At 40.6% G+C, this 15121-nt stretch overlaps 1 protein-coding gene and 1 non-coding gene across 2 annotated transcripts in view; both read right to left on the bottom strand.

Moving 5' to 3' along the window:
- Positions 1-2173: 2173 nt before the first annotated feature.
- The window catches only part of HSD17B7 (hydroxysteroid 17-beta dehydrogenase 7), a 35755-nt gene continuing 22807 nt past the window's right edge, over positions 2174-15121 (bottom strand). Inside the window, exons 6-9 of the mRNA XM_004706769.2 lie at positions 12690-12794; positions 10679-10735; positions 8485-8583; positions 2174-3079 (exon numbers count right to left, since the gene is read on the bottom strand). Coding sequence (XP_004706826.1) covers positions 2978-3079; positions 8485-8583; positions 10679-10735; positions 12690-12794 — 363 coding nt within the window. The 3' untranslated portion in view covers positions 2174-2977. The remainder of the gene's footprint in view (positions 3080-8484; positions 8584-10678; positions 10736-12689; positions 12795-15121) is intronic.
- LOC115872443 lies at positions 6736-6867 on the bottom strand. Its single transcript, XR_004047845.1, has one exon. It is a non-coding gene; the product is annotated as a small nucleolar RNA SNORA72 (small nucleolar RNA).

The following is a 15121-nucleotide window of genomic DNA, read 5'->3' as shown; positions in this document are numbered from 1 at the left end:
CCGAGACCCCTCTGCAAGGGGATCTCCAGTGGCCTACTAATGGGCTTTGGATCTCCACTCCGCACTCCCCCCATCATTCACTATGGTAAGATTAAGAACATTTTTTTTTCTAGGAAACATTTTGCCAAATTCAGCTTGGAATAACAGTATTCATATTTTCCTCTCATTTTACAGTTCTCTTTTATAGTTATATCCTTTTCAGTCCGAATCATTTTTACTACCTTTTGTTTTCAGCCTTCATCGTATTATGAAAAGTCTAATTTTCTTCTTAAAGTACCAGCTCTAATTGGTCATTTTTGTTATTTTTTTATTCATTATTTTCTGCATTTATTTCCCTTTTCCTTCCTTCTACTCTTTGGATTTATATATTTTTCCTTTAACTTCTTGTGTGGAATGCTTAATTAATTTTCAAGCTTTATTGTGTAATGTTTATTATACAAATTTTCATTTTCCTTTATTTGCAAATACTTCCTAAATTTCAATGAGCTCTTCATGTTTAAAAGTGTGTGGAAACACATTTTCTTGAAATCTTTTCTAGTTATGATTTTATGAATGCATTATGGTCAGAGGATATGGTCTGTGTTAATTTTATTTCTGTTAACTTGGAAGACTCCAGGTGTTACAAAGTATAATGTCTCTATAGGGTTTCCTTGTCTATAACTTTAGAGGAGCAGATTGCCAAGCCTGTTTCTTCTGTGGTGGCTCCTTATGGGCTAGAACTGCCAGCCCTTTGATTACCAACTATTTGTGCCAACCAGAAACCTTACAATACATATCCTTTAATATTTTTGGTGAATTGTTTTAGAGTATAAGTTCTGAAAATTGTTATACATAGACTTAAAAATATTATTCTTCAACGGAAGGTTCAGGGTTTGTTATATGAAAGTTACTGCCATCATACCATTGCTGAGGACAAAGAGGGTACATAAGCAAACGTGAAGAAAGCTGCTGGTGCCCGGCTATCAAAAGATATAGTATCTGGGGTCTTAAAGGCTTGAAGATAAACAAGTGGCCATCTAGCCTAGAAGCAACAAAGCCCACATGGAAGAAGCACACCAGCCTGTGTGATCACAAGGTGTCAATGGGATCAGGTATTAGGCATCAAAGAACAAAGCATATCATGTAAATGAGTGGGAGTGCAGATGGAGACCCAAAGCCAATATGTAGGCACCTGTACACCCCCTTACAGAAGGGTCGCAAGGAGGAGATGAGCCAATCATAGTGCAGTGTAACACCAATGAAACCTACAACTTCCCTCTAGTTCTTTAATGCTTCCTCCCCCCACTATCATGATCCCAATTCTACCTTACAAATCTGGCTAGACCAGAGCATGTACACTGGTACAGATAAGAACTGGAAACACAGGGAAACCAGGGCAGATAAACCCCTCAGGACCAATAATGCGAGTAGTGATACCATGAGGGGAAGGGAAAGGTGGGGGAGAAAGGGGAACTGATCACAATGATCTACATATAACCCCCTCCCTGGGGGACGGACAACAAAAAAGTGGGTGAAGGGATACATTGGACAGTGTGAGACATGAAAAAATAATAATTTATAAATTATCAAGGGTTTGTGAGGGAAAGAGGGGGAAAAAATGAGATGCTGATACCAAGGACTCAAGTAGGAAGATGAGGGCAACAAATTTACAAATGTGCTTGACACAATGGATGGATGCATAGATTGTGATAAGAGTTGTATCAGCTCCCAATAAAATGATTTTTTTAAAAGTTATTGCCATTTTACCTTCTAATGTTTATTAATATTTATTTGATTAACCAATCCATATGTAGATTAATAAACATCATAAACAAATTCATTTTATTTGGATCCACCGTCAATCACCAAGGAAGCAGCAGACAAAATATCAAATGTGTTGCACTGGGAAAATCAGCTGTAAAATTGCTCTTTATAGAGCAAAAATATATCACTTTGAGGGCTAAGGTGCTTAACCAGGGCTCCTGATTTAATGACAACAATCAATATTTTGGGGGTATTCCCAGAGCATAGGGGGAGGGGGGCAGGAGTGAGTGAAGAGCTTTCAATTGTTCTCTAATTTGAGGAAAATGGATACAGTAACTCATAAAATAGGTCTCTTGACTGCTGGTTCCATGGATATTAATTGTAGATCCAAGTAAAACATAATCCTTGACAGTATCAATCTTTTCTCCATTTTTCATAATATTGCTCATTGGTGCAGATGTGAGAATTTTTGTTTTATGTTGAGGTGTCATCCATACCGAAGGCTCTAATTTTAATCCACCACCATGGTGGTTCAAGTTCTCTTCATTTCCAGTAAGCAAAGTCGTGTCATACTCTCATCACCGATTGTTAGTCTTCCTTTAATCCTACTGCCTCATTCTTCACATAACCCAGTTCTTCGGATTATCTGTTCAGCTTAAGGTTTATATAAATATAGTGAAAGAATACAGCCCTGATACATGTTCCCTGATTTTAGATCAGAGTATCTCCTTTCTATTTGAACGAATGCCACTTGGTCTATGTACAGGTTCCACATGAGCAAAATGAAAATGTTCTGGAACTAGCACAGACTATTTGAATACCAATAAAAGATATCATTTATATATATAAAGTGACCCAAATACCTATTTTTTGTTCTTATGATTAACTAAATGGGCCATTAATATTAACCCTCCAAGAGTGGGCAGTACTTCCTCTTGATGTGGCCAAAAGGAGATTGCCTCTGTGTGTATCTATTATTCAAGCCCTCCCTTACCCTTAGCACCCTGTAGCCTAGCCTGGGCTCCAGTGTAGATATTCTGTTGGATGACTCTGGTAACTATAACGTGACATCATTGCAGGGAATCTATAATACTGTGCCAATCATTTTTTCATGTGCCCATAAATATACACACACACAAAAAGAGCCAATCATGCACGGCTCATAGTGTATTACAAATCCAACTCAACCAAAACCCATATGCCGAGAAAGACCAAAGGTACATGTGCTTCTGCATCAGCTCTGGTTATCTGATTTTTGATCGGTAGTTCTCATATGCCTTTCCAGTTCCAGCAAGCTTTGGTAAAACTTTTCAGCAGTGTTTTCATCTATGTCCATCTGGAAGAGAATCAAACATGGCAACAATTAGAAAAGAAAACCAAAAGGAACCACATTTGTACAACCTATACAAGAGAACTGAAACAAGGGGAGTGGGCAGCTAAAAGGCTGCAGGGGGGTCAGGTGGGACTGGTAAGAATCTCTGAGAACCTGAAGGCATTTTAACTCTTCTATAAACTCCAACCCCTCACCAGACCTACAGATGTATCTCTTAAAGAGCAAAACAGAGATCTAAGTGTTGTCTCTCCTAACTCTTATGTGTAGCTAACGACAGAAGATATCAAGCAACAGCGATGTAGGACACAGAAGGATGTAGGACACAATAAAGGACTTTTTGACATCCTAACTGCTACTTGCTCGGCATTGTTTTAGAGTTCCTGTGGGCTTTTTTACTAACACACCAAAACAAACAAACTTACTGACATCTAGTCAGCTCTGATTCATAGCAATCATGAAGAACATAGTAGAACTGTCCTTGTGGGTTTCAAAGACCTATAAATCTTTATATGAAAATAAAAAGCCTCATCTTTCTCCTGTAGAGAGGCTAGTGATTTTGAACAGCTCATCTTGTGGTTAACAACCCAAAATGTAACCCACTACACCATCAGGGTCCTCTGCAGGAGAAAGATAAGCTGCCTCCTTCTGCAAAGCTTTATAGCCTCAGAAACCCTATTGGGCAGTTCTACTCTGCTCTATAGGGTCATTATGAGTCAGAATTGATTGGACAACAGTAGGTTATGGGTCAAGCCCAGTATTAGCATACACTACTTCAATATCAATTAAAAGATACTTTCAAAATATTTTTAAATACTTTTAAAATAAGAGAAAAAGAATTCAAGTGGTCCAAACATACACATACATTTTTGTTCCTATGATTAGCTCCATGGCCAGAATTGTTCAAATTTGATCTTAACTGATATGTATGTAATATCATACTTTTAAAAAAAACTCATAGAACCAATTCTGCCCAATGCATAACCCACTACCAACCAGAGCTCCTTAAAACCAAACTTAAAAAAAAAACAAAAACCTGCTGCCAATCAAGTTGATGTCAACTCTTAAAGAACCTGTAGGACAGAGTACAACTGCCCTCCATGAGTTTCCATGGTTGCAACTCCTTACAGTAGTTGAAAGCCTTGTTTTCCTAAGACAGAGCAGCTGGTGGTATTGAACTTCTGACCTTGCAGACTGTAACCCTATGCAAAACCATTACACCAAAACCAAACTTTCAGGCACTATAAAACACACTGGTACAGAACCTAAACTTCAAAAACAGGCGCTTTCTTCAAGCAATATAAAGACAATATTAAGAAAACATTTGGGGAGTCACATTTGTACTCCTTCAATCTCCTCAGAATGTTTCTGTTGGTGGAGAAAGGTGCATCCTAGTTCTAACCCATCTGTTCACAAAGACAAAAGCTAATTCCTCCAAATAAATCTGAAGTTGGAGCATTTTGTTCAACGGACTAACATAAAACATTTATAAAATAATGTGGTTTAAATAACGAACTAAGGGAACTACATAGGAAATAAGCCTCTGGTGAACTCCCTTTATCTACAGTTGAGGGATGGAAGTTAAGTGGTTACTAAACAGAGTGCATTGAAGAGATAAGTACAGAAGAACAAATGTGTAAATCTGACTTGAACAATCAACACTGTCATTTGATCCCACCTCTGAGGCATGCTAGACCTGATCTGGCTCTCAACATTTTCTGCATATTTTTATTTTGTTTTTAAGGTGTATCTCAGAGGTGTTATGTCAATGGAGGTGAGGTCACCCTCATGAAGTGGTGCTATATGTTTTCCTGTATTTCGGTGTATGAAACCCAGGATTGATGAACCTATAGGGTCAGCAAGTAGAATAAGGGTTTCAGTGAGGTGGTGGTGGGGGGTACTATTGGGGGTGGGGATGGGTCCATGTCAAGGAGTCTAGGAAGAAAAAGAATGTTTGGAAACGGATTGTAGCAGCAATTGTACAATTCTGCTTGGCACGATTGAACTATGGAATGATGTATGTATTAACTCCCAATTAATAATTTAAAAAATAAAAATTAATAGTTTCTTCCCTTAGTAAAAACATCATTTTCTCTAGAGTAAGTTTAAACAAGCACGTTTAAACAATTTCTAAGAGCCTAAAACAAGTTTGCTAATTTAAAACAGAGTGTCCTAAACAGTATTCTTTGGGCAAGTTAAGGCTTTCTGCTACTGTAAAGATTTACAACCTCAGAAACTGAGAGGGCAGTTCTACTCTGTCCTCTAGGGTCGCTAAGAGTTGAAACTAAACAAGTCCGCGTATCCTATGTGTATACATATACTGAAAAATTAGAAAAATCAAGATTAAGCAATTCCACAGACTTCATAATTGTTCTAACTTCTCAACGCCTTTCTTGGGATAATGTGTGTTGCACATGTCTCTGAAACTGATGGCCCCTCAGATGCCCTGAGGGTTCTCAGGCTATCAATCTGTACAGAAGCAGAGAGCTCCATCTTCCTGTCACAGGCGGCCTCATGGGTTTGAACCTCTCTGCTCATTAGTGGCCAAGTGAGTACTCAACCCTGGTGCCACCTTGGAGTTTCTGAAATAGAGGATGGTAAGATGAAGCAGACCACCAAAATAAAAACAAAACAAAGATCCTTCACAACTGTACCAATATACAGTAGCATGAAAAAAGTGGGAGGGAAGTCAAGGATTTTTCACTTGCATTGATGATTAACGTCCATCAAAGGAGCAGTCAAGACTGAATGACATACTGCACTGGGCACATCTACTGCAAACGACCTCTTTAAAGTGTTAAAGAGCAAAGCTATCACTTTAAGATATTTGACCACAGCCGTAGTGTTTTCAATTGCCTTATATCCATGCAAAATCTGGACAATGTGTGAAGAAAAATGGAGGGGAAATGATGCATTTGAATTGCGGTAGGGGCAAAGAATACTGAATATGCCATGGTGTGTCAGAAGAACAAACAAATCTGTCTTGGGAAAAGTACAATCAGAATGCTCCTTAAAAGAGGGATGGACATGCCCTCTGGACACCTTATGAGGAAGAATCAGTCCCTGGAGAAGGACATCATGCTTGGTAGCAGGTCAGAGAGAAAGAAGGATGACACCGTGGGTGCAACAATGGGTTCAAACATAGGAACAATTGTGAGGCTGGTGCAGGCCCAGCAGTGCTTCCTTCTGTTGTTCACAGGACCACCGAGTCACAGCCACCTGCACGACATCGCCCAACAACAACAATGAGGCATTCTTCACACAGACCTGCTTGAGGAAGCGCTTTGCCAATCTTTGCAAGGAACTGGAATTTAGCAGGACATGTTTTGGAAAGCACTAGGAGGTACCAGAGATCACAGCCTATTATTTAACTTACCTGAGTTATCTATTAGCCCCAATTTACTCTCACAAATAAGCGAAGGAGTAAAAACTGGGACACTAAAGTCAACTTTATTCATAACAAAATACAACAAACCATTTCTTTTTTATTTTTTCTTTCTTTCTTTTAATTTTACATTAATGAATGGCAACAAATTATTGCAGAATCACCCTACTTTAGACATACTTCTGCAAATTCGCATTTGTTACTTCCTATTTCACTAGACAGTCATCTTGAACTTGAACAAAGATCCCTAGAGTACCAGTCATATACAGAAATGCAGACTTATCACCAGCATTGATAAAACCAGGCTCAGGGAGAGAACTCAGCCTGGGGACACATGCATGGTCTTAATATAGCGAATGGTTAGCCTGCCCTGGCTACCACAAAACCAGGACAGCGAGAATATTCGCAGACAACAAACCATTTCTTAAGGTTCAAAATAGTTTCTGTTTTCCTAGTATGTAACTGATTTCTTTTTAAAAGACTAGAAAAAACCCAAAAACCTAGTTTTGCTTTGTTTTTCCATACACTATCTTCTGTCCCTTCAGATCATCATCACTTCCTACAGGCTATTAAAGCTGATACAGCACAACTGATGCTGCAACATTCCAAGGGAAGTTAACTTCACACAGGAAGGCACCACATTTCATCCACCTTTTGACAATTTTTGAGCACCTAAAGTGTCCCTAGTGGCTGCTACCCATTCAAAACCACTAGCAACTCAAAACCACCAGCTCCGAGGGAGAAAGACAAGGCTTTCTACTTCTTAAAACAGTTCATCTGGGAAACCTGAGGAGGCAGCTCTACCTCTTCCCACAGAGTCACTATGCGTGAGTCAGAATCATCTCCAGAGTCTACAATAGATGAGTCACCAAATCAGAAAGGAGGATAGAATTAATCCTTATCCTCACAAAACTTATACAGTGAACCCTCGCCACTTCGCGCTTCGACTTCCGCGGCTTCACTCTTATCGCGGTTTTTCCGTCACAGCGCATGCTCTGTCATTACTGCCACTGATTGGCTCATACTGTACACGCTTCTGTCTGCATCGCTACGTGTCGGAGCTACGTATCAGATGCATTTTTGCTTTTGTACAGTGTACTGTAATTGTTTGCGATTTTTAAGAAATTTTATCTAAGCCCTATGATGGCTCCTAAACGAGCTGCTTCTTCTAAGCCTTCTGACAATAAAAATAAGCGCCAGAGGAAGATGCTCACCATCCAGGAAAAGGTAGAACTTTTGGATATGATCAAAGATGGCAAGAAAATCATGGAGGTTGCACGCCATTTCGACTTGAATGAGTCTTCCGTTCGCTCCATCCGTAAAGAGGAAAAAAACATCCGTGCTACGGCTACTTTCACTTTCAACAAGGAAGCAAAGCGCATCGTGATAAGTCGTAATAAGTTCATAGTAAAAGCAGAGTCTGTCCTAGCCGTTTGGATCAATGACAGGCACAAGAAAAACATTCCGTTGGATTCGATAGTCATCCGGGAGAAGGCAAGGCAGCTCTATCAGCGTTTTACAGCAGACAAACCTCAACCAGAATCCTCTTCTGCAATCCTCTATGCTCTAACTACGAAAATATTTGATTTACAAATAAGGAATCCTACTTCGCGGGATTTCATTTATCACAGTAGGGTCTAGAACCGATTAACTGCGATAAACGAGGGTTCACTGTATTCTCAGAGAACTGCCCAATGGTGAAGGCATGCTACACAGAGCAGCTACAGTCTATCGTTCCTGTGTAACAGAGGTGTGCATGTGGCTGGTCCACAGGGTCACAGAAGACTGAGGTACAGCTGAGATCTTTAGAAATCAACCTGTTCAAGAAGAAAAGGGAGGGCAGTTCAGCAGAGAAAACAAAGTGGACAAAGGCTCAGAGGCAGGATGGAGCCAAAAGAAACACGTGACCGGAGAATAAAACTCAGTGAAGTAAACAGAGAAGCTCAAGGACCAGTCAGGAAAGCAGGGAACCCACTCATCTGGCCATCAGCAAGCACTTTCAATGTGACAATATAAATAGATTTACCTTCTGGGGTACTATGTAATTGTGTCCCAAACCTGTAGTGGCACTCATATATTTGGTGAGAGGATCAAGAGACTCAGGTTTTTGGTGGAAAAGCCATACCTGGGGGGAAGAAAAGAGTTCACCAATGACTTTCTGTCCAAGACAAGTGAGGCTGGTAGAGATCTGCAACTAGAACTTTACAAAACACTCCAAAGAGTCCCAATTCCTCTCGGTTTGCACCGGCCCTTGTAGTGTCTTCATGAACCATGACAGTGAAGGAAGATGGAAGGCACGCTGCTTATTAGTACCCTTTGACAATTCACATCATATCCCAGGATCTCCTCTTTGCTCACAAGTTGAAGTTCCTGGCATAGAGCTTACTCAGAGCTGCTGCAAACTGATACAGTCTATTTTATTGATAAAAGCATCAATCGGTATAGCGTTCAATAGGTAAAATGGTAAACAGTAACTCCCCCCGCCCTTTCACCATCATCTAATAACACAGTCCTCCTTTCTGGAGGAAACTACTCTCAGTGGTATCTTGTGTTTTCTTCCAAATAATATTTATTCACTTAAAAACATTCGTTTTTCTTGTTCAAGTGGAAATCTATTCCACACATTCCATTTTTCACTTACACAATATGTCTTAGAGATCTCTCCATATGTATAGCTGCCAGGTTTTTTTAATTAAAGTGGCATATGGTATTCCACTCTATGGCTGTAGCAAGATTTATGGAACAAAATCTAAAAGCAACCCACTGACTCCACAGGTCAGAGTAGAACAGCTTCAAAGGTTTTCAGAGACTATAAACATTTAGGGAAGCAGACTGCCTCGTTCCTCTCCCTCAGAACATCTGCAGGGTTCTTGCCGGTTAGCAGCCCAATACTTAATCCATGGCACCACTAAGGTTTCTAGCATGTATGTGAACAGTCTCCCACTGATGGACCTATAGGCTGTGCCAGTTTTTGCTATTACAAACCAGGCTGCAAATAAATGATGACTATGCCCTTTTATACACATTTGAGCACATCTTTAACATAAACGAAAGAGATGGAATTTCTAGGTTAAGGCTATGAACACTGAATATTCTGGTTCATCTTGCAAAGTCATTGGCAGAGGCTGTATCCATTTACCCTTCTCCACCAATGCAGAAGAGCGTTCATTTCCCTACTGTTAGTCTGGGTAGACCAGAAAAACAAATGCATAGAGACACTCATGTGTATAGGAAAGAGCTCTCTATACAAGAACAACTGAATATTAAGAAAGCATCCCAGAGTCCAGATCAAGTACATGACTCCGATATTAGTCCGTATGTCCAACACCAATCTATAAAGTCCTCTTCACACTCATGAAACACATGAAATAATGCCAAATGCAGGAAGATCACAGGCCAGTGGGTTGGAAGTCTTGTGGATCCATTGGCATTGTAAGCATCTCAGCACTGGCAGGGGTCTCCACGCAGCTTTTCCACCTCCCAGGGCTCTGGTTGCATCAGGGTAGGTCCATGTGGATTCTCCTCAGGGATGTCTCACAGGGAGTGAGCAGAAAGAGAGTGGGTCTCCCACCTCCAAGGAGGAAAAACCGGAGTTCCCAGCATCCTCAAGAGAAGGTCCTGCCCACTACAAAGGCCTTATTGGCTATGACCCGATTGACAAACCAGAATCAACCCCTTCATTCTTAATCCTCTCAAGTCCCAAACTGACACCAAATTATGTAAATACCACATCTACTCATCAGAAGTACATTTTATCAGGCATTCTAATCTCTGCTAATCAGAGCTGGAGAAGAGTTTTTCACAGTAACTTTAATTTGCATTTCTCATGTTTTGAATGAAGGATCCCTGCTGGTGTTAACCCACTGCTGGTTAAGTCTTGGGCTGGCAACAGCAAAGTTAGTGGTTCGAACTCACCATTCACTCCTCAGGAGAAAGTTTTGCCTGCCCCACTCCTGTCTGTCTGTCCTCCAGCTGATGATGTAGCTTGCTTCTAGAGAAGTGCTTTCCCTATTGCATGTGGTGCTATGGTAGATATTAAATGTCCAACTTCACTCTTCATGCTTTGCACATAGCTTCTGTCCCATCTTGGTCTTAAAGAGGATCTTGACGATCCTCCGAACTCATTATGTTATTATCTTTCCTGTTTATACTGTTTCTGCACATGGTAAACCACTAAACCAACTCCATGTACGTACTTGTAAGGAAACTCTAGTACATACCAGGGCTTCCGCTCCATTGTATGGGGTCAAGGTGAAAGCGTTTGCGAAAAAGCGAAGCTGAAGGAAAAGGAAATAAGAATCATTCGACAGGCACTAGGAGCGTCTACGGTGGTTTAGAACACGGTCCCCCCAAATGTTACTCATTTAAATAGTAAAATGAATGCTCACCTTTCTCATGGCAAAACATTTTTTTAAGTATCAAAGAACAAAAAAAATCTTAAAAAAAAAGTAGTCGCACTTAATCCCCACTACCTCAAGTCAATCGTTTCTGAAATACAGGTCTGTGTCGTCCTGACCGTTTTTCTGTGCGTGTCATAAGGGGCCGTAAAAAAGAAACGCTAAAGACATAATATGTTCTGAATTCTCTGGGGGAAGGACATTTTATCCTCTAAAAGTAGTATTTTGCAACGTGTGCTTGAACAGTATTAGTTTTGCAAGTTGCTTATACACAAAATTAAACAAAACAAAAACGAATAAAGCCCAGTTCTATGGTCATACAAAAAACAATCATCCCCTTCTTGGAATCTTCTCACACATACTACCACCTTGAAGGCCCAAGCCATCCAGTTTAACACAGTTTAACATGGACCTCCCAACACTCCACGTTCACTGAAAGCTGCATGTGAACACAGAAACATGCCCTTAAGGAGAAAAGAATGCATGTATCCGTAGCTGAACTTCCAAGAGGCGGTGTGTGAAATTGAATATTAGGTGATCTGGACACTGTGCAAACAGATACTAAAATCTTAAAGACCTCTGGTAGTCTTTGCAACCGCTGCTGCTGCAGCCGCAATCTGCGGCCCCCCGAGGAACGGGAAGTACAGCAGCAGCAGAAGGGACGAAGGGAGAGGACAGCAGAAACACCTAGCCCTGCCCACCCACCCAAGAGCCCACACTCAAGAGCTGCGTCCTCTGACTCCCCGGCCTGCATCCTGTGCTGGGGTTGGGGTTCTTTAAAGCCATTCAGGGGAAACAGCAAGCAAAAGGAGAGCTAATTTCTCATAAAAAAGGACCAAAAAAACCTATGATACCAGAGACGTATGTTCATCCTGACAATGCCTGAACAGATGGTAAGCGATGCATACCTGCCCTTGGAAGGTGGTATAATGATAATATTGGGTATTTGAAAGCCACGAATAAAAACATAAAAAAAATCAATTCAGAGCCATCAAGTTAATTCTGACTTATAGTCAGTCACCTTATAGGACAGGGTAGAACTGATTCTGTGGGTTTCTGAGATTAACTATCTTTATAGGACTAGTCCTTATTCTTTTTTCTAAAGAACAGCTGGTGGTTTCAAACTGCTGACGTTGGGGTTATCAGTCCAACTCATAACAAACACACTATACCACAACTCAAGTGGGCTTCTGCCACTTTAGGTACAATTGCTTAAGTCCTTCCTCAACACTGTCTTACTTATTTTGTGCTGCTGTAACAGAAATACCATACATAATGTGTGGCCTTAATAAATGGTCTTATTTTCTCAGTCTGGGGGTTAGACTTCAGGAACCGACTCTAGTGGAAGGCTTTCTCTCGGGTCAGCTCTAGAGAAAGGTCCTTTTCTCTTTAGCCTCTACTCTTCAGTTCCTTGATGATCTTCATAGGCCATGGCATCTGTTTTCCCATCTCTGCTCTGTGTGCTTGTCTAATCTCTTCTACATCTCAAAAGAAGCTGACTCAAGACTTATCCTACACTAATCCAGTCTCGTCAACAAAGAAAGCCCATTCCCACCACCACCCACTGCCATCCAGTCAATTCGGACTCCCGGAGACCCTATGTAGGGCTTCTGAGGCTGTGTAGATCTTTAAGGGTAAAGACAGCCTCACCGTTCTCAAGCGGTGTATTTGAAGCTCAGACCCTGGGGTTAGCAGTCCACGCTTACCAGACAGTACCACCTGGGATCCTTAACTACAAGCACTGAGGTTAGGATTTACAGCACATATTTTTTTGAGACACAGTTCAATCAATAAATCCTTAAATGCATCTTTAAAAGAAATGTCCATTACTTACCAGCCATATGACTGGCAGCAGTAGTGTCCATATAAAGGGAGGTAGAATTCCATAAGTTAAATTGGTCAGCACTGTACCTGGGCATACCACACTAGAATACAGACCCTAGGAACACAGAAAGAAACAGCAATAAGATTCTAATTCAGTATGTACAGTGAACCCTCGTTTATCGCGGTTAATCAGTTCTAGACCCTGCCATGATAAATGAAATTTCACGAAGTAGGATTCCTTATTTGTAAATCAAATATTTTCATAGTTAGAGCATAGAGGACATGAATAAACACCCTTTAGTCACCATTACACTCGTATTACCCAATTTATTAAACGAAAAAGGGAAAGTATAGTAAAACATTTTGGACGTTACAATTATCATTTATTATTTATTATATTATTTATGGCATCTAGTTTACAGTATTAAGACTTGTCACGATGCGCTTTGCTTCCTTGTTGAAAGTGAAAGTAGCCGTAGCACGGATGTTTTTTTCCTCTTTACAGATGGAGCAAACGGAAGACTCATTCAAGTGGAAATGGCGTGCAACCTCCACGATTTTCTTGCCATCTTTGATCATATCCAAAAGTTTTGCCTTTTCCTGGATGGTGAGCATCTTCCTCTGGCGCTTATTTTTATTGTCAGAAGGCTTAGAAGAAGCAGCTCATTTAGGAGCCATCATAGGGCTTAGATAAAATTTCTTAAAAATCGCAAACAATTACAGTACACTGTACAAAAGCAAAAATGCATCTGATACGTAGCTCCGATACGTAGCGATGCAGACAGAAGCGTGTACAGTATGAGCCAATCAGTGGCAGTAATGACAGAGCATGCGCTGTTGCGCAAAAACCGCGATAGAGTGAAGCCGCGGAAGTCGAAGCGCGAAGTGGCGAGGGTTCACTGTATTGACTGATTCAGTCCTAATTATATGATAAAGGGGATATACCGCTGCCAGGCCATTGAATTGGTTCAGAATAAATATTGAAGGGTTTTCTGGGCAAACTATAATAATGTGTGAAGCATCAAAATAAAATGTAAAGAATACACTGATCCCCTGTACCAAAAAGACCTGGTCAGCATACAACTATTTCAAGAAGTAGCACATGATCAAAAACCAAAGGAAGAAGTTCAAGTTGCACTGAAGACATTAGCCAAAAACAAGGTTCTGTGAACTGACAAGGTAACAGCTAAAATATTTCAACAAGCTGATGGAGCATTGGAAGCACTTACTCATCTATGTCACGAAATTTGGAAGACAGCTAGCTGGCAAACTGACTGGAAGAGATCCATAATTTGTACCCATTCCAAAGAAAGGTGACCTAACAGATTGTGGAAATTATAGAATAGTATTAATATCCATTAGTAAGAAATAAAGCTATCTCACTCAAGTCTGTAAAGTCTCCGCACTTCTCATGAGAGGGAATCATCTGGTGGTCCTGAGTATTTATAGTTAAAATTCACCAGCCAGCCTCTATGAACCCTGACAAAATCCCCAGCAGTGTGAGGTGTCAAAAGGAACCCACTCACATTGTGTACTCCTCGCTGCTTCTCCCTTTACAAAAGTAAGAAGTGAAGTCAGGGGAGGAAATCATCCCCTAAGGAATTTTAGGAGCAAACAGCAACAACTAAATCTGTTTTTCTGAGACGATAAAATTCACAATCTCACATAAGTAAACTCCAAGAACTCTTATATGAAAATTGAAGCTAATATACTGATTTGACCCAATGAAAGGGTGTTTTCAAAGTACCAGAAAACAGTTCTAAGTTTTAAAATATCTACAAAGAAAAATCTCAGAATGCAGTTCACAATTGGATCAACACACTGAAGTAAGGCTATTAACAACAGTAGACAATAGACAAACACATACAGATGAAGTGCACATACAGACGCCTACAAATATATGTGCACATATGCACACACCCACACATCTGCAAAGAGCAGATGAGAAAACAGGCACACAGAGGTGAAATAATGTGGACAAGGTTACAAAGCTGGTGACCAAGCCAGTTCTAGAGACTATATTCTTGGCTTTTTCTTTTTATCAACCACTGTATGACTTCAAGAGCCAGACTGAAGAAATGAGTTACTGCTGATAAAGGTCTCTTTTAGTATTAAATAAAATTGGGCGGACGGAGGGTGAGGGAACCAGCCCCCACCCGCTGATTACTCCTACGAGTTCAGTAATACTACTTCTAGGTTCAGTAATGCACAATTGTACGGTTGAGATATATAAGCATTATATTAAAGTCATCAAGAGCATGAGAGATAATACAATAATACAGTCAGGCATGATACACAGCAACATTGCTCACCTCAGCCCAGCTTGGTGGTCCACGTGGAGAGGGGGAAGGGAAGGAGGGAAAGGGAACAAGGGAGAGGGGACTGAGCAGGGAGTGAGCAGCAAGGAGCTCAGGGTCAGGGTCAGAGTCAGAGAGTCAGAGA

The sequence above is a fragment of the Echinops telfairi genome, unplaced genomic scaffold (assembly GCF_000313985.2).
Source record: "Echinops telfairi isolate 266 unplaced genomic scaffold, ASM31398v2 ScPeMD7_7424;HRSCAF=8462, whole genome shotgun sequence".
Taxonomy (NCBI): Eukaryota; Metazoa; Chordata; class Mammalia; order Afrosoricida; family Tenrecidae; genus Echinops; species Echinops telfairi.
Note: the sequence above shows the minus strand (reverse complement) of the source record. Positions and strands in the feature narration are given on the sequence as shown.